Here is a 20,503-nt window from a genome sequence, read left to right as displayed (position 1 = left end):
TGTAAATAGCTTAAAAAATTTGTTTAATTGCAAAGGAAATTAATGAATAGAATAAAGGGAAAAAAGTGATTTAGGAGTAATTTGAAAACACAATTTTCTTTAAATAAAAAAAAAATTATATAAAGCAACAATTTTAAATTGAAAATAAATACTTTAATTAAATCTGGGGTGCATAAACTAACAGGAAAGTTGATTTTGCAGTACTTTAAGGCCACTTATTTATTTCAGCCAAAAAATTACATGTAAATAATGGCCCAATGAAGCAAATAGAACATTTCTAAATGCCTAACCAGTCATTCGGGGGTGGATGTGTCCAAGGGGTTATGAAGTCCCAACATTTTTACCTTAAAATAAAGATTATCCCTACATTTACACCTGCTCAGGAGGGAGCGGACAATGTTTTTTCTGAATTGACTCTGTAAAAGGAATGACAGTTTGGAATTGAATTGCAAATGTAATCTGCAATGCGAATTTGCAGTGAATCCACCTTGCGGGGCCATATTACGGTGTTTTCCCAATCAGACCTACCCCGATAATAAGACCTACCCTTACTTCTGCAGAACGGTCCAAAATAAGACCTAGCTAAATCCCCATTTTGTCCGGTCCCTGCGCTACACTACTATGCCCCAGCTCTGCCACCCCGCCCCTGCATGAAATGGATGCCGCTATTCAAGATTTAACAGTGGCATCCAATCACAGCATCTCACTCTCTCACAGTGAGTGCGCACCCTCCCCTCGTTTTCTGTGAATGACGCTGGCGTGCGTGCCAGCGCCATTTACAGCAGTGCCGCGGAGGAGAGTACAGAAAAAGAGGAAGGTGAAGATTTAAAAAAAAAAACAGTAAGTAAAGTATTGTAAAGCAGGACTGAAGTGCATGATGGGGATAAAAGCAGGACTGGGGGAGCATAACGGTCATCATTTTATTTATTATCCTGTCTGTTTTGACCCCCAGACATGAATGCAAAAAGGAAGAGCTCACACTTACCTGTTTATTGAAATTGCTGTCAATGTTAATTAAAATAAGCCCTACCCCGAAAATAAGCCCTATGGTGTTTTTTGGACCAAAAAAAAAAAAAAATAAGACAGTGTCTTATTATCGGGGAAACACGGTAACTTAATTGAATTATCCTCATAATGTGGAAATAGGTAATCTAAAATACTTCATAAAATGCCAGTGTAGAAACCTACTGCATTTATCCACAAATAGGAGTGTAAAGGCCCATACACATTAGACGATGTCGCTCTGTGAGCGACATCGTCTAACGTCTCCCCCTCCCGGGCCGGCCGGTCGGCGGCCGCCTGTACGCACTGAGCGATATGACCGCTCATATCGCTCAGTGAAGTCACGCCCCCGCCAGCCCTGCATGAAGGTCGTGGACGACAGTCCACATCCTTCATGCATGCCCTACCGACAGCGACGATCGTTGCCGACCCGCGGGGCCGCGCATCGGTTGTCGCTGGCGGCATACACATTTAACGATATAATGAGCGACGTCGCTCAAGGAGGGGGAAAATGAGCGACGTCGCTCATTATATCGTTAAGTGTGTATGGACCTTAACAAACATGTGCTGAGAATACATATAATGTTGCAAAACAGCCCTCCTGCATTTAGATTAGAATCAGTAGTAATCAAGGGGTTTCTGTATAGAGCATCGCGATACAATTTTGGGCCAAGTGGTTCTTATGTGCATCAAAATTCTATGTTACTATATACTGGGTCTTCAAAACACAGTAAAAATCGGTGTCGGCGCATCTCTTCAAGCATAAGATGAGTTGTTTATATTGATCTGTTTCTGTTTGTTAGAGGGTTTAAGTTCACACAGGTGCTGGCATGCATAAAAATAAAGATTTGCTCTCTAGGGCAAGTGTGAGTTTTCAATGTTTGGGCCATGAATTAGAACCTTAGAGGACAAAAGGGTTAGTGCAGTATATTGGATTTCAAAAACTTTAGTGCTTCTGTAGTCTTTTCTTTACCTCAAAATTTCTGGCACAAACTATTTTCATGTTACACACCCACACATACACATATACTAGTTACCAGGCCGTCAAAAAGATGGATCATCATAACAGTAATGTCAGCGCTGGCGACTGTGTGCCTGAAAGGAGTGAAGTGAAGTGAAGTGCAGAAAAATGGCAGTAGATTCTTTGAACTGATTAGTCAAAATGTGAAATATTTGTCTATATCAGATGGCCGTTTGTTTGCCAAAGGGCTAGAAAGCGGTACAATAATGAGTGTCTACAGGCAACAGTGAAGCATGGTGGAGGTTCCTTGCAAGTTTGGGGCTGCATTTCACCAAATGGAGCTGGGGATTCGGTCAGGATTAATGGTGTTTCCAATGATGAGAAATACATGCAGCCACTTATCCATCATACAAAATAATCAGTGAGAAGTCTGATTGGCTCCAAATTTATTCTGCAGCAGCTGACCCCAAACATACAACCAATGTCATTAATAACAATGTCATTACTAAGTGTAAAGAGGAACAAGTAGTCCCGGAAGAGATTATATGGCCTCCACAGAGCTCTGATCTCAAAATCAATGAGTCTGTCTGGGATTACATGAAGATACAGAAAGATTTGAGCAAGCCTACATCCACAGAAGATATGTGGTTAGTTCTCCAAGATTTTTGGAACAACTTCCCTGCCGAGTTCCTTCAATAACTGGAAAACTGATGATGTAATGCTACTTTGAAGGCAAAGGTTGGTCACACCAAATATTGATTTGATTTAGATTTTTATTCTGTTCATTCACTTTGCACCTTGTTAATTGATCAAAAGAAACATTTAACACTTCTACATTTGAAAGCATTCTTACTTTGCAGCATTTTTTTCCTCACCTGCCTAAAACTTTTGCACAGTACATGTGTGTGTGTTTGTGATATCAATATCTCGCTATCTTACCGGACTATCCCTTTATACTGTGACACTCATGAATTACACAGGTTTTGTGACTAGCTGACTTCGAGCCTGCATTTCACGTGGTTTTAATCAGCAACAGAACCTGTGTAAACCATGAATGTTCTAGTTTAAAGGGATAGTATGGTAAGTCTATAAATATATATAGATAATATAAGGTAACAGTATATACTGTTGCACATTTGTATAATGCACACATGAACCATAGGGTATGTGCGTGCGTATGCGCGCATTAATCTGGCTATGATACTAGTCGGTGCCTCTCCAGCAAATTGACCTCACTACACGTCACTTGTGAAAAGGGCACTGCTAAATACAGGAAGGAGAAGGACAAAGCACTAGCAGGGCAAAAGAACCCCTCCTGAACTAGACCATGGCTCTCTGACAGAGGAATATCTTCCCAATACTATAAAAACAGCACATGTACACATGAAGGCATAGGATTGCCCTATAGCAATGCATTGTAATAACCATCTAACTGACAGAAAACCTCCTTCATGTGCCATTAGATCAGTGCTCTGTGAAGGTGGTGTGTGCGCGCGCTGTAGAGGCACGTCTTTAGAGCATCTCAACCTGTCCCTTATATATGACAGGAGATTTCTCTTAAAAGGATGACAGTGATGGAGTAGACTGCCTAAGCAGCATAATGCACTTGTTTCTCTGTTATTATATCCATCATGTTACTAACTCTGACACTGCGTATGATATTGCAGAATTGCTGTAATAGGTTTAATTAAGTTCCTGAAGGTTGCGTTGTCATGTTCTATCCAAAATTATACACTCATGGAAGAAAGAATTGGTGCCAAGCCTAATGATATCCAACGCAACTCTGCCAACGTCATTAACAATCCCGCTCTGATTAATTGCCTCAATTCTCACCATTTAGCAGTGCTCTGCTCAAGCAGTTAATGTGAAGGGATCATTGTTAGACTGGAGCTGGAATTAATTACTAGTAACATAACGGTTAGTGGCTTTCGTCATAAATGAAACTTGAGCACTACTGAATTTGAATTATGAGAATAATGACAGGTATTACATTTGAGGGCTTGCTCAACAGTCATACAAACCTAAATGATGAAATAGAGTGTAATATAGTTCTTGTAATATCTAGCAGGAAGTAGAAATCAAGACAACTCTAAAACAGAAAGGGGTCACTGGACCTTACCCTCTAATCACAACGTTTATTAATACTAATGTGTACTGAGATTGCATGATTTGAGTGATGGCAATATTGTGCTTCACATATACATATCTATATATATGTCTATCTATCTATACACACATCCAAAAACATGGCACTGGAGACTGTAGTATAGCAAACCTCACTTGTATTGAAAGTAAACGTATCGGAGCATACGCCCCGTCGTCAGTACCTTACAAGATCTTGTATACTACAGCCTCCAGTGCAGTGTTTTTGAATGTTTATGTGAAGCTGTTTTCGGGCACGGAGACCAGCTGTTATTTTGAACAGGAGTGCCGGCTGTTATGGACAGTGTGTGTGTGTGTGTGTGTGTGTGTGTGTGTGTGTATTAGTGTGTATGTATGTATGTATGTATGTATGTATGTATGTATGTATGTATGTATGTATATATATATATATATATATATATATATATATACATATACATACACACACATATATATATATATATACACATACACTTATATACACTTACACTACATGGACCAAAGTATTCGTACGCCTAACCATTGAACCGACAGGGACCGTAATGACATTGTATTCAAGTACATATACTTTAATATGGAGTTGGTCCCCCTTTTGCAGCTTTAACAGATTCTACTCTTTTTGTAAGGCTTTCCACAAGATTTTGGAGTATTTCTGTAGGAATTTGTGCCCATTCTTTCTGTAGAGCATTTATGAGGTCAGCCACTGATGTTGGACGAGAAGGCTTGGCTCGCAATCTCCATTCCACTTCATCCCAAAAGAGCTCGATGGGGTTGAGGTAAGGGCTCTATGCGGACAAGTCAAGTTCTACCACACTGAACTCATCAAACCATGTCTTTATAGTCCTTGATTTGTGCACTGGGGCACATTCATGTTGGAACGGAAAAGGGCCTCCCCAAATTGTTGCTATATATATATATATATATATATATATATATATATATATATATATATATATATAATCTCCATCCCGATCGCAGCATTCCTGACTGGGGTGAGGTAAGTATCCTAACCTCCCTGCCCTACCCCACCATGGGTCCTTTCTTCCCTTCCTCCTGCAACAAGTCGTTACATGCAGACACACCCGCCAAATGCTGTCCATCACATTAACTATTTATTAACAGTTATTTATATAGCACATACATATGCCTCAACGTTTTTCCACAAAATATTTGGTCACCCACACAAGTCCCTCTCTGCCCTAGTGGAGCTTCCAATCTATATTCTTTACTAAAAACACAATCACGGGTTAATTCTTGTAAGGAGCCAATGAAACTAACAGGTTAATTGGAGAACACCCAGAGAAAACCCACTTAAGTGTGCTTCGGGTTGTGGTGGAACTCAAACCCAATACGTCAGTGTCGTGAGACAATAATGTTAACCATTACAACAACCACACATCGGCACATGCCTATCAGTACAATTTTAGCGTATGAGCTTTAAAATGAATATGAAGATATGCATGCCTGCAGAATGTATAGCACATGATTAAATCAGTAGCTAAAAGATAGCAGACTAATAAGAGATTTCTGTTTCTTATATTAAAAAAAGCACCAGCTACAGTACTATTACTAAGGGAAGATAAACAAGGGATCTCTGACAGGGAGAGCTTCGCCCTGATGTATGAAATAAGACTGTAGACTGTGTACTACAAATCATGTGATACACACATAACTAATCACTGGATAAACTGTCTTCACTAGAGTACCGCTGAGCCTCAACAAATATTATAAAGTGTCAGGATTAAGTTATTATAGAGGAATAATGACCTATAAAACACATACACAGACCGGGAACAATTTCAAGTACCGTTTTTTTTTTGCTTTTTTTTAATATGAATGCAGGAAAAAAAGACCCGGCACATTTGGCAGCATGTACGCAGTGTACAGGTTGAGCATCCCTAATGCAAAATTCAAAATCCCACATTTTTGGGTCCCCTACTGAGATAATGACATATATATTATATAATGGGGCAGATGTATTAACCTAGAGAAGGCATAAGGAAGTGATAAACCAGTGATATGTGCATGGTGATAAAGGCACCAGCCAATCAGATCCTAACTGTTAATTTACATATTGGAGCTGATTGGTTAGTTCCTTTATCACCTTGCACATATCACTGCTTTATCACTTTCTTATGCCTTCTCCAGGTTAATACATCTGCCCCATTATGTGTATACAGGTATATAGACATATTATATAGATATAGAATATATAAATATATATGTCATTATCTCAGTAGGGGAACCAAAAATGTGGGATTTTGAATTTTGGATAAGGGATACTCAACCTGTATAATCAGCAATGTAGTTTATATTTACCTAAGGAGACACACAGTATGTGCCTGGCTGACAAGTGCCTTCTTTTTGGATTTAGAATATTACCATACAGCAATACACATCCAAAAATAAAGCAACATATTTCTATTGAAAATCCATAACTGATTAGTCTCCTAAATCTATGTACATAAATCATAGTCTCAATATGTTTACATAAAGAAATAATGTACATACACACACTGGCCTCAGTTAAGGTATTCGAGCTCAATGCATTTGCTCTACAGATGTCTGCCTCCCTTCACGATTATCAGGCCTTCTAGTCACTCCATGTTGTGGTGCGACACGGTAGTGCCATGCGACTTTTTCTATTAAAATGCATCTTGTTTGCACCGCTATGTGAATAGGACTCACAAGGAGACACTGATGATTAAAATGATATGCGGCATGCCTGTATTCTCTCTGCGGCCGCGCTGTATCTGCATACAAAATGGTTATGTTTCCTATTTGCATAGTGGTGCGAATAGGACACACTGGGGTAGATGTATTAACCTGGAGACGGCATAAGGAAGTGATAAACCAGTGATATGTGCAAGGTGATAAAGGCACCAGCCAATCAGATCCTGTTAATTTACATATTGGAGCTGATTGGCTGGTGCCTTTATCATCTTGCACATATCACTGGTTTATCACTTCCTTATGCCTTCTCCAGGTTAATACATCTGCCCCATTGTTGGCAAAAAAAAGATGCTATACACTAACGGAGTTGCATGGGACCTGTCGGCTCACTCACACCAGGCATCTCCAGCTACGAGGTGACGTGATGTATTGGGCAAGATGCATGAGGACGTATCTGTACATCTACTTCCAACACACATTCAGTGCTAATGTACTACACAGGGAAATACAATATATGGAACCTGCATTCCTGGTCTGAGCTGGTATGCTACCATCAGTCTTCAGCATAGGCCCAGATCTTAAAATCTTCTATATTTAAGAAGTACAGCTTAATTTTTGGTTCAGATATATAAGCAACATAGTTTTGAAGTATTGCATATGCCCAATACAACTAGAAACACAGTATGGAACATATATGTGCATTAGAAAAACTTACCAGTTCACTTTGGTTCAGTCCTGATGCCACTATGGAAAAGTTTCTTCTATTGGAAACAACAGGACTTTTGGCTGATAGAGAAATTCTACTTCTTGCAGGTGATGCAAATGTAGGCGATGAGCTTCTCTGAGTGCTGCCCATCTGCTGCTGCACAAGCTCTCTGGGTTCACCAAGTGGTCGCAAGCTTTCTATTCTAGGGGTGAAGCGGTTTGTGACCACTCTTTGACTTAGTGGTGTACGTCTCAGGCTTGGCTTTGGGGTAGCTTTAGCATGGTTATGAATGGTCAGTGAGGATGTACATGGATCTGTAGTTAAAAGAAAACAAAAAAGTGGCCGTGAATTGCATACATACACACACAGTACTAAATAAATGTGCTAGCATAAAACTAGCGTATTTGATTTTATTCTAATGTATAATGATTTCATTAAATATATTCAATATAGATTTGTACTTTGTAAACACTTACTTGTGAAACATCATACACTATGGAGCTGAACCAGGACACTAAACCAAAATATGCACAAGATGCTATTTTAAGACGACAAAAAATGCGAAAGGGACTTTAAGTAAAGACCGTTTCAGATAAGCCTATTGTACATCCACTTTTGGTACAATTTTATAATTTCATACTGGATACACCTTTTACTGCACTAATATTTTTTGTTCACAGGTTTACTTGACAACATAGGTTCCACTTGAATTGGGCTGTCACTGTCACACAAGGAGTGCTTTCTGCATATTTTGTTATTTTCATGTTGTATATTTACAATTAATTATCACACTAGTAGTAGCAAATCTTGCCCTCTCCCAAATCACCATATCTGGGTAGTTTGATCCACTTTGATCCAATTTGGCCACAAACCTAAATGCTTTGGTCAGATTGGCCAAATGACTGGAAGTGCTGGCGTGCACCAAGAATACATTTGTGGATTTCTAAAAGTGAGAATATTATTAACAAGCTGTCTGTATTAATACAATTAACAAGCCAATAGTTTATTACAGGTTGAGTATCCCATATCCAAATATTCCGAAATACAGAATATTCCGAAATACGGACTTTTTTGAGTGAGACTGAGATAATGAAACCTTTGTTTTTTGATGGCTCAATGTACACAAACTTTGTTTAATACACAAAGTTATTAAAAATATTGTATTAAATGACCTTCAGGCTTTGTGTATAAGGTGTATATGAAACATAATGAATTGTGTGAATGTACACACGCTTTGTTTAATGCACAAAGTTATAAAAAATATTGTCTAAAATGACCTTCAAGCTGTGTGTATAAGTTGTATATGAAACATAAATGCATTCTGTGCTTATATTTAGGTCTCATCACCATATCATCTCATTATGGTATGCAATTATTCCAAAATACGGAAAAATCCAATATCCAAAATACCTCTGGTCCCAAGGATTTTGGATAAGGGATACTAAACCTGTATTAGCACAACTGCCAAGGTTTCTATTTTGGTATATTTAATTAGTGTGGACAAAAGGATTTCTCATGTTGCATCAACTACAGCTAAAGCCTTCAGATAGATTTTGCTTTCCTACTTGGGTCAGATGAAGGACCCCACAACTTTGTGCTGCTTCAGTTGGTCAAGACATAAAAGATATTTCCTTTAACTTTTTTGGTTAAATTGTTTCAAGAAAGAACGATGAAAAAAAACAAACCCAAAAGACCAAAAACTTAATTAGTGCACATTCTCTATTTCATGGTTAAATGCTTTCAAACCTAAGTATATGTTTTAAATTTTGATTATACTGCTAAAGTAATATCACTTTCAATCAAAAGCTCATTTGTTTTTACTTTATAAACTGGCCTAGTTAGAATTAAAATTTGAAACATCTGTTATACAATAAAAGGTAAATTATCAATAATTCAATGTTGTTTTGTTAATTTCACTTCCAACACATTTCTTTACTTGAAAAAAAAAATGTTTATGATCCTGTTTTTACTAAACTGCCTTTAGTAGAGAGGTAGTAACAAATTCCTCCTTTGCTGCACTTTGTAAGAAAGGATTTTATGAATATATCTGATGCTTCAATGATGACTATACAGTAATTGCTCAGTAATAGTGCAGGGGATACGGTCGTTAGGTCGACACAGCTTAGGTCAACAGTCATTACGTCAACATGAGTTAACGATCAACGTGGACCACGAATGGTAACGGTGTGCTAATTGGGGTTCCCCGTCACTTTACGAAGAAGACAACGACCAAAAAAGTACAACAAAAAAACATGTCAACCTTTTGACCTGTCGACCTAGTGCATGTCGACCTTCCATGGTCGACCTAATGACCATGTCGACCAAAGTTGTTTCTACCCAACGACCCATACCCGTAGTGTAGCTGTTTTTTATTGTTGTATTTATGGTGTTTCCTCCCATTTTATCTAACAAAGCAATTTCAAATATTCTAAGTACACAGGTCTTTATACACCCAATTGAGTACATAACACCCTCTAAACAGTCACCTACATTACTTCTTCTATTCCTAGTATATTATTTTGGGTGTTTGTTGCTTTTGTGTGTACTTTGTTATAGCCTTTGTCTAAGGCTTAAAAACTACAGCCTGTGGTGACCACCATACCCTACTGATCTTTTATGAACGGGTTCTTTTATAAACGGTCAACAGTGTAAATTTTAAAAAAGTCAACCAGTACAAAACATTGACCCCAGAATGTCAACATTCTCACTATCTAAAAATATTTCCATTGTGCTTAAACCCTGCCTGTCAACTATCACTTTCCACCATAACCACAATAGACACACTGATTTTTCTATACTACAGTAGCTGGGATACCCAGCTTTGCCGAGGTTGAAGAATGTACTTTGAAGTACATCTGCAGCTTTCAGTTTTTTACATTGTCCTTACCTTTAACCTTATTCCACTGACCCTGAAAAAGGACCCAAGCTGTTTGCAAACATGGTTTTAGATGTGAAAAAAAGAAAAAACCTATCTAGCCATTTCTACAGCATATTCAGACACTTACCTCAACATTGAGGTATAAACAATGTTGTTTGTTTTTCCACAAAAAAAGGCTGTTGGAAGCCCTCACTTTCAACATGCCACATACAACTACCCAATGGGAGAAGCAAGGAGATGGCAGGTCATTACCTGCTACCTTTTGAAGATTGACCTTAGACCTTATTGATGGTCATTGCAAAAGGGAACCAGATAGGAAACTGCAATCTCTTTAATTCAAATGGAATATCTGTTGGTATGAGACGGATGCGAGTAATAAAAACATCCTCTCCTTTACCACATCCTGATGCAGGTGTCAATCTGTTGATTCTAATTTTTTCCATTAGCCAAACTAATATGTGCATTTGGCAATCCACTCTTCTGCTACTCTATGGCATACATCCAAGAACGGACTTCTCCAAAGAGAAGTCCATGTGAATGCTTGATGAGATCCAGGAGTGTGATAAAATTTTGCCTAAGACTCTAGCCTCCAAGTCTGTTCGGTCCGGACTCTTCTGGGCAGGAATACATCTGCTATTATCTCTGCCCAGTATGGATTACAGGTGAAAGTTATAAACAAATCTGGTATTTCATAATTCCTGACATACATTGCATCTTTAGTACTTCTTACATATAAGTGAGCAACCAGTGAATGAAAATGTATAATAAACGGCTGACCAATTTCAGCATGGCCATCATACGCCATGGCATCATATTAGTGAATGTACTCCAAGTCTTTCACTTTCAATCTTGGCCCACATATCAACTACAAACTAATGGAAAATTGGTCAACATAGATGTAGATGGTTAAAACTTGTTGACCTTCTAATTAACCTACAGACATAGAACTGCAGTGATATAACTTTGTGACCCTCAATGACTTGAAAATTGTATCTATTTTCTATAAAATATACAAAATGGAACAGTCATACATGTGCTATGGGTAGATGTTACTGTCCAAATTTCAAATTCAATGAATGTTTCTCAATATTCTTCGTGATGAATCATGGGAGTGGAAAAGAAACAGAACATACAATTGTATAATAACGTCAGATGATAAAACACCCGGCGTGCTCATTCTGTCAAGAAGTGCAAAAAGATTCGGAAACCCAAAATCCTCTTCTATGGTCACCTCACACTCAGTGAATAAAATAGGAGGATGCTCACATGTACATTATGTTGACTTTTAGTAAACAGGTACTGTGCCCATAAAGGTATCTTAATCCCTTTTCGTCTTTTGGTATGGGAATGTTGCATCCATAGAATACAGAACAGTCAAGACAGTAAAAATTCAAATTTATTAAAAACAAAAAAGAGGTCTGGAGCACATGATGGTTCAATCAAATTACTCAGAATGGAACACCAGATGTATATATAGGTATAGTCCCCTGTACTTATAAACCCTTTGTGCTGCACCTCATAAAAAGACACTGCTTTTCTACGTTTTTCGGTGCTCTGCGGCACCTTATTCGAGATAAGTGTCAAAAAGTAAAAAGAGGGCCTCCGTATGTGGCCCAAAACACTGGCTCCAAACCAAATCCAATTCTGTTAAGATACGAGTGAGTAGAAAGGGGGAGAGGTCAAGGAAGGAAAGGTAGACTTGACTATCATCAGCATAGAGATGATACTGTAAATCAAAAAAGGTAATGAGCTCACCTAAAGAGGACGTATAGAAAGGAAGAAAATGAGAAATTCAAGAACAGAACCTTGGGGGACGTCTACGGTTAGAGGAAGTGTGGATAAGGTGGAGTCATGAGAGACAAAGGAGGAGTTGTCTGAGAGGTAGGACAGCCAGGAGAGGGCAATACCATGCAGACCAATATAGTGAAGGTGTTACAGGAGGAAAGGATTGTCCACAGTGTCAAAAGCAGCATAGAGGTTAAGAAGAATAAGCAGAGGCAGGATTTGGCAGCATGTAGGTCATTGCAGACTTTTAGTGAAGGTTTTTTCAGTGGAGTGGGAAGAACGGAATATCGATTGAAATCGGTCAAGCAGGGAATGGGAGGAAAGAAAGGGAGTTAGGTGGTTGCAGACAAGGAGTTTAGAGGCAAAATGGAGGAGACAGAAGGGTTGGTAGTTGGAGGGAGTGTTAGGATCAAAGGTATTTTTATTTAAGAATGTGGGACACAAAGGCATGCTTGAAGGCTGAGAGGGGGGGGGGGGTGAGATATAAGCACAATGTACAACTGCCTAGCATCCTTCATGAGATTGGTATGTAAGTAGAACTAAACTAACATAGACATAACTTGTACTCTGGAACATACAGGAAAGACTACCTAAAACATGCTGAACTACAATTGCCAGCATACTTTACATATATACATACAGATAAGACACTCCCAAGGAACAGTTAAATATAACTTAATATACTTCTTAGTTCTAAACTGTTGTAAAAATGGCAAAACAATTTTATAGTGCAGTGTAGAGTCACTGGAAGCAAGGTAAGAAAGGCTACAAAGATTACAAGTGCAATTCAACCACAGAGAGATATGCATTGTAAAATGAAAATCTGAAAAATACAGTTTAAAAAAAAAAAAAGGCTTAATAATATGTTCATATTTAATGCATGTGATTATCGTTTCGCAAAATGATTTTAAATGCTATAAGTACAGTCAATCTTAGCCATTTAAGCTAATATTAGTCCGCACTTACGGAAAGATTGTAAAGGGAATAACAGAATTAAAAAGGTGTACCAATCAAAATAGCCAACTCATTCCAGTAATGAAAACTTTTGTATCTGCTTTATCCATACAGATGTCAGACCAACAGCAGTATCCCTATGGCACGTAGACTGACTTAATGTGCTCTTACAAGGTATACAGCCATTGATGCATAAGAGGAAATCAAATTAAAAACAGGCAATCCATTTCAAATGGGCATACGATGTCCCAAAAGCTAAAATAAAAGCTTGATCCTTTATAATTTTTTTGTATACTTAGATAGATGTGTACATTTATATGCTTTCAGGGTAATTGAATGGTTGAATTAATGAAATCTGAACTTGCACCAAAGCCATTGGAATACAAACTACAGAACCAGTGAGGCTAGGAGTAAAGTATACAATCACATAATAAGGATCAGTAAGAGCGCTGTAAAGCAAAATACATGTGTACAGAGGCTTCACTGGGGGGTGGAGACCACACCCAGTAGGGGACACCAAAATGGTGGCTCTTCCGCAGTGACAGGGGGCTGCACTGTGACATTATCACGCAGTGCCCAATTCCTATCACAGAGGACAAGCCAGCAGTGCAAGAAGAGTCTCTGCAGGCAGCCCAGCATATCTGGGAATGTAGGGCATGGCCATGGAGTGATGTAATTGATTTAGATAAACAGGGGCTTCCTGCGAGGCAATGCACCTTTATGATAGACCGCGCCCCTTTCAAATATGCGTGGGTGATATAGTATGCTTACTGGGTGTCACTAGATCAAGTGACGCCTCTGCATGGGTGTCTTTGTGGACATTAATTTAAATCTTATTAAATGTATTCGGACCATGGGATCTAACTTGCAAATATATATTCCTACCTCATATGGGTAACATACTTTCTGAAAGTAACTCCTCAGAAAGATCACATCTTATAAAAAGTTGTCCTAGTTGCAGCACTACCAGCTCCACATGAACACTGTTGGAAAATCATGTTGCAAATGGCATTTTGTACTAATTAAGACTACTGAAGTGACGTGGGCAGACATGTATGCATATAGGGGGTCATTCCGAGTTGTTCGCTCGTTGCCGCGCTATATTGCGATTAGCCGCTTACTGTGCATGCGCAAGGTTCGCAGAGCGCATGCGCTTAGTTATTTTACACAAAAGTTAGGTATTTTACTCACGGCATAACGAGGATTTTTCATCGTTCTGGTGATCGTAGTGTGATTGACAGGAAGTGGGTGTTTCTGGGCGGAAACTTGCCGTTCTCTGGGCGTGTGCAAAAAAACGCTGGCGTTTCTGGGAAAAACGCAGGAGTGTCTGAAGAAACGGGGGAGTGTCTGGGCGAACGCTGGGTGTGTTTGTGACGTCAAACCAGGAACGAAACTGACTGAACTGATCGCAATGGCTGAGTAAGTCTGGAGCTACTCAGAAACTGCTAAGAAATTTCTATTCGCAATTCTGAGAATCTTTCGTTCGCAATTCTGCTAAGCTAAGATACACTCCCAGAGGGCGGCAGCTTAGCGTGTGCAATGCTGCTAAAAGCAGCTAGCGAGCGAACAACTCGGAATGAGGGCCATAGTGAAAGAGAGGAATGTCTTCAATTGCACTGTTGCATGTAATCTTCTAATGAGTGTTTAACCAATGACAAACACATAACTACTATGGGTGCAAGGGGTGCTGTTGCTACACATGAGACTGAGGTACCCACTGCACACCCATCATCCACGCTTGAAACAAAACTGCAGCTGCAGACAGAGGCAGCAACCCTGGCTTGCCTGGCTCCCTCACCTCTCCTGACCCTTTACTAAATCATTCTACTCAGATCATCAGCTGCCCACCCTGCATAGGTAACTGAATGATCAACAGTGCCGCCCAACAGTGGAAGCTATACAAGGTGTGTGACGAACACTTTAAATCAGACTGTATGTAATAATAAGAATTTACTTACCGATAATTCTATTTCTCGTAGTCCGTAGTGGATGCTGGGAACTCCGTAAGGACCATGGGGAATAGCGGCTCCGCAGGAGTCTGGGCACATCTAAAGAAAGCTTTAGGATCACCTGGTGTGCACTGGCTCCTCCCCCTATGACCCTCCTCCAAGCCCCAGTTAGGATACTGTGCCCGGACGAGCGTACACAATAAGGAAGGATTTTGAATCCCGGGTAAGACTCATACCAGCCACACCAATCACACTGTACAACCTGTGATCTGAACCCAGTTAACAGCATGATAACAGAGGAGCCTCTAGAAAAGATGGCTCACTACAGCAATAACCCGAATTTTTTGGTAACAATAATCATGTACCAGTATTTGCAGACAATCCGCACTTGGGATGGGCGCCCAGCATCCACTACGGACTACGAGAAATAGAATTATCGGTAAGTAAATTCTTATTTTCTCTGACGTCCTAGTGGATGCTGGGAACTCCGTAAGGACCATGGGGATTATACCAAAGCTCCCAAACGGGCGGGAGAGTGCGGATGACTCTGCAGCACCAATGAGAGAACTCCAGGTCCTCCTCAGCCAGGGTATCAAATTTGTAGAATTTTACAAACGTATTTGCTCCTGACCAAGTAGCTGCTCGGCCAATTGTAAAGCCGAGACCCCTCGGGCATCCGCCCAAGATGAGCCCACCTTCCTTGTGGAGTGGGCATTTACAGATTTTTGGCTGTGGCAGGCCTGCCACAGAACGTGCAAGCTGAATTGTACTACAAATCCAACGAGCAATAGTCTGCTTAGAAGCAGGAGCACCCAGCTTGTTGGGTGCATACAGGATAAACAGCGAGTCAGATTTCCTGACTCCAGCCGTCCTGGAAACATATATTTTTCCGGGCCCTGACAACGTCTAGCAACTTGGAGTCCTCCAAGTCCCTATTTGCCGCAGGCACCACAATAGGTTGGTTCAGGTGAACGCTGAAACCACCTTAGGGAGAAACTGAGGACGAGTCCTCAATACCGCCCTGTCCGAATGGACAATTAGATAAGGGCTTTTACAGGATAAAGCCGCCAATTCTAACACGCACCTGGCCCAGTCCAGAGCCAACAGCATGACCACTTTTCCTGTGAGATATTTTAACTCCACAGATTTAAGTGGGTCCAACCAATGTGACTTTTGGAATCCAAAAACTACATTGAGATCCCAAAATGCCACTGGAAGCACAAAAGGAGGCTGTATATGCAGTACCCCCTTTTACAAACGTCTGAACTTCAGGGACTGAAGCTAGTTCTTTTTGGAAGAAAATTGACAGAGCCGAAATTTGAACCTTAATGGACCCCAATTTCCGGCCCATAGACACTCCTGTTTACAGGAAATGTAGGAATCGACCCAGTTGAATTTCCTCCGTCGGGCCTTACTGGCCTCGCACCACTCAACATATTTTCGCCAAATGTGGTGATAATGTTTTGCGGTTACATCCTTCCTGGCTTTGATCAGGATAGGGATGACTTCATCCGGAATGCCTTTTATCCTTCAGGATCCGGCGTTCAACCGCCATGCCGTCAAACGCATCCGCGGTAAGTCTTGGAACAGACAGGGTCCTTGCTGGAGCAGGTCCCTTCTTAGAGGTAGAGGCCACGGATCCTCCGTGAGCATCTCTTGAAGTTCCGGTTACCAAGTCCTTCTTGGCCAATCCGGAGCCACGAATATAGTGCTTACTCCTCTCCATCTTATCAATCTCAGTACCATGGGTATGAGAGGCAGAGGGGGGAACACATACACTGACTGGTACACCCATGGTGTTACCAAAGCATCTACAGCTATTGCCTGAGGGTCCCTTGACCTGGCGTAATACCTGTCGAGTTTTTTCCCAACGGTTTATAATCATATGGAAGACTTCTGGGTGAAGTCCCCACTCTCCCGGGTGGAGGTCGTGCTGAGGAAATCTGCTTCCCAGTTTTCCACTCCCGGAATGAATATTGCTGACAGTGCTATCACATGATTTTTCGCCCAGCGAAGAATCCTTGCAGCTTCTGCCATTTCCCTCCTGCTTCTTGTGCCACCCTGTCTGTTTACGTGGGTGACTGCCGTGATGTTGTCCTACTGGATCAACACCGGCTGACCTTGAAGCAGAAGTTCTTGCTAAGCTTAGAGCATTGTAAATGGCCCTTAGTTTCAGGATATTTATGTGAAGTGATGTCTCCAGGCTTGACCATAAGCCCTGGATATTCCTTCCCTGTGTGACTGCTCCCCAGCCTTGCCGGCTGGCATCCGTGGTCACCAGGACCCCGTCCTGAATGCCGAAACTGCGGCCCTCTAGAAGATGAGCACTCTGCAACCACCACAGGAGGGATACCCTTGTCCTTGGTGATAGGGTTATCCGCTGATGCATCTGAAGATGCGACCCCGGACCCTTTGTCCAGTAAGTCCCACTGGAAAGCTTGCGTGGAATCTGCCAAATGGGATTGCTTCGTAGGAAGCCACCATTTTTACCCCGAACCCATGTGCATCGATGCACTGAGACTTGGCTCGGTTTTAGGAGGTTCCTGACTAGCTCGGATAACTCCCTGGCTATCTCTTCCGGGAGAAACACCTTTGTTCTGGACTGTGTCCAGGATCATCCCTAGGAACAGAAGACAAGTCGTCGGAATCAGCTGCGATTTTGGAATATTGATAATCCAATCGTGCTGCCGCAACACTACCTGAGATAGCGCTACACCGACCTCCAACTGTTCCCTGGATCTTACCCCTATCAGGGAATCGTCCAAGTAAGGGATAACTAAAATTCCCTTCCTTTGAAGGATTATCATCATTTCGGCCATTACCTTGGTAAAGACCCGGGGTGCCGTGGACCATCCCTACGGCAGCGTCTGAACTGATAGTGACAGTTCTGTACCATAAACCTGAGGTACCCTTGGTGAGAAGGGTAAATTTTGACATGAAGGTAAGCATCCTTGATGTCCCGAGACATCATGTAATCCCCTTCTTCCAGGTTCGCAATCACTGCTCTGAGTGACTCAATCTTGAATTTGAACCTCTGTATGTAAGTGTTCAAATATTTTAGATTTTAGATTTTGAATCGGTCCACCGAGCCGTCTGGCTTCGGTACCACACTAGTGTGGGATAATACCCCTTTCCCTGTTGCAGGAGGGGTACCTTGATTATCACGTGCTGGAAATACAGCTTGTGAATGACTTCCAAAACTGCCTCCCTGTCAGAGGGAGACGTCGGTAAAACCGACTTTTTTTTTTTTTTTTTGGAAACGGCGAGGGGGAGACGTCTCGAATTCCAATGTGTACCCCTGAGATATTACCTGAAGGATCCCGGGGTCTACTTGCGAGTGAGCCCACTGCGCACTGAAATTCATTGAGAACGGGCTCCCACCTTGTAAAGCCCTAGCGTCATACTGAGGGCTTGACAGAGGCGGGAAAGGGTTTCTGTTCCTGGGAACTGGCTGATCTCTGCAGCCTTTTTCCTCTCCCTCTGTCATGAGCAGAAAAGAGGAACGCTTTGTCCGCTTGCCAACAAAAGACTGCGCCTGATAATACGGCGTCTTATTTTGAGAGGCGACCTGGGGTACAAACGTGGATATCCCAGCTGTTGCCGCGGCCACCAGGTCTGAAAGACCGACCCCAAAAGTCCCCTTTTTAAGGCAATACTTCCAAATGCAGTTTGGAATCCGCATCACCTGACCACTTTACTGGTAGAATTGGACAACGCACTTATACTTGATGCCAGTCGGCAAATACTCCGCTGTGCATCATGCATATATAGAAATGCATCTTTTAAATGATCTATAGGCAATAATATACTGTCCTTATCTAGGATATCAATATTTCCAGTGAGGGAATCCGACCACGCCAACCCAGCACTGCCCATCCAGGCTGAGGCGATTGCTGGTCACAGTATAACACCATTATGTGTGTAAATACATTTTAGGATACCCTCCTGCTTTTATCAGCAGGATCCTTAAGGGCGGCCATCTCAGGAGAGGGTAGAGCCCTTGTTCTTACAAGTGTGTGAGCGCCTTATCCCCCCTAGGGGGTGTTTCCCAACGCACCCTAACCTCTGGCGGGAAAAGGTATACTGCCAATAACTTTTTAGAAATCATCAATTGTTATCGGGGGGAAACCCACGCATCATCACACCCTCATTTTATTTCACAGATTCAGGAAAACTACAGGTAGTTTTTCCTCACCTAACATAATACCCCTTTTTTGGTGGTATTCATATTATCAGAAAAGTGTAACCATTTTCCATTGCCTCAATCATGTAATGTGTGGCCCTATTGGAAATTACGGTTGTCTCTTCACCGTCGACACAGGAGTCAGTATCCGTGTCGGTGTCTGTATCTGCCATCTGAGGTAACGGCCGCTTTAGAGCCCCTGACGGCCTATGAGACGTCTGGACATGCACAAGCTGAGTAGCCGGCTGTCTCATGTCAACCACTGTCTTTTATACAAAGCTGACACTATCACGTAATTTCAAACCGTACATTCACTCAGGTGTCGACCCCCTAGGGGGTGACATCACTATTACAGACACTCTGCTCCGTCTCCACCTCATTTTTCTCCTCATACATGTCGACACAAACGTACCGACACACAGCACACACACAGGGAATGCTCTGATAGAGGACAGGACCCCACTAGCCCTTTGGGGAGACAGAGGGAGAGTTTGCCAGCACACACCAGAGCGCTATATATATACAGGGATAACCTTATATAAGTGTTTTTCCCTTTATAGCTGCTGTATTGATTTATACTGCGCCTAATTTGTGCCCCCCTCTCTTTTTTAACCCCTTTCTGTAGTGTAGTGACTGCAGGGGAGAGCCAGGGAGCTTCCCTCCAACTGAGCTGTGAGGGAAAATGGCGCCAGTGTGCTGAGGAGATAAGGACGCCGAGAAAGGGGCGGAGCCTATCATCCATTTTTCTGTATGTTTTGGCAGGGGTTAAATGCATCCATATAGCCCAGGAGTTATATGTGATGCATTTATTTTAGCCATATAAGGTTTTTATCGATTTATTGCGTCTCAGGGCGCTGCCCCCCCCAGCGCCCTGCACCCTCAGTGACCGGAGTGTGAAGTGTGCTGAGAGCAATGGCGCATAGCTGCAGTGCTGTGCGCTACCTTATCTGAAGACAGGACCGTCTTCTGCCGCCGATTTTTCCGGACCTCTTCGCTCTTCTGGCTCTGTAAGGGGGCCGGCGGCGCGGCTCCGGGACCCATCCAGGCTGAACCTGTGATCGTCCCTCTGGAGCTAATGTCCAGTAGCCAAGAAGCCCAATCCACTCTGCACGCAGGTGAGTTCGCTTCTTCTCCCCTTAGTCCCTCGATGCAGTGAGCCTGTTGCCAGCAGGTCTCACTGAAAATAATAAACCTAAACTAAAACTTTCACAAAGAGCTCAGGAGAGCCCCTAGTGTGCACCCTTCTCGTTCGGGCACAGAGATCTAACTG

At 41.7% G+C, this 20,503-nt stretch overlaps 1 protein-coding gene across 3 annotated transcripts in view; it reads right to left on the bottom strand.

The window, feature by feature from the left end:
* Positions 1-20,503, bottom strand: part of BRCA1 (BRCA1 DNA repair associated) — a 373,734-nt gene that overhangs the window by 142,380 nt on the left and 210,851 nt on the right. For all 3 annotated transcript variants that reach the window (XM_063960072.1, XM_063960070.1, XM_063960071.1), the window contains exon 15: positions 7,494-7,798. In XM_063960072.1, the coding sequence (XP_063816142.1) occupies positions 7,494-7,798 (305 nt within the window). The remainder of the gene's footprint in view (positions 1-7,493; positions 7,799-20,503) is intronic.

Source organism: Pseudophryne corroboree, chromosome 3 (assembly GCF_028390025.1).
Source record: "Pseudophryne corroboree isolate aPseCor3 chromosome 3, aPseCor3.hap2, whole genome shotgun sequence".
Taxonomy (NCBI): Eukaryota; Metazoa; Chordata; class Amphibia; order Anura; family Myobatrachidae; genus Pseudophryne; species Pseudophryne corroboree.
The sequence above is the reverse complement of the archived record's forward strand: the minus strand, read 5'-3'. Positions and strand labels throughout refer to the sequence as shown.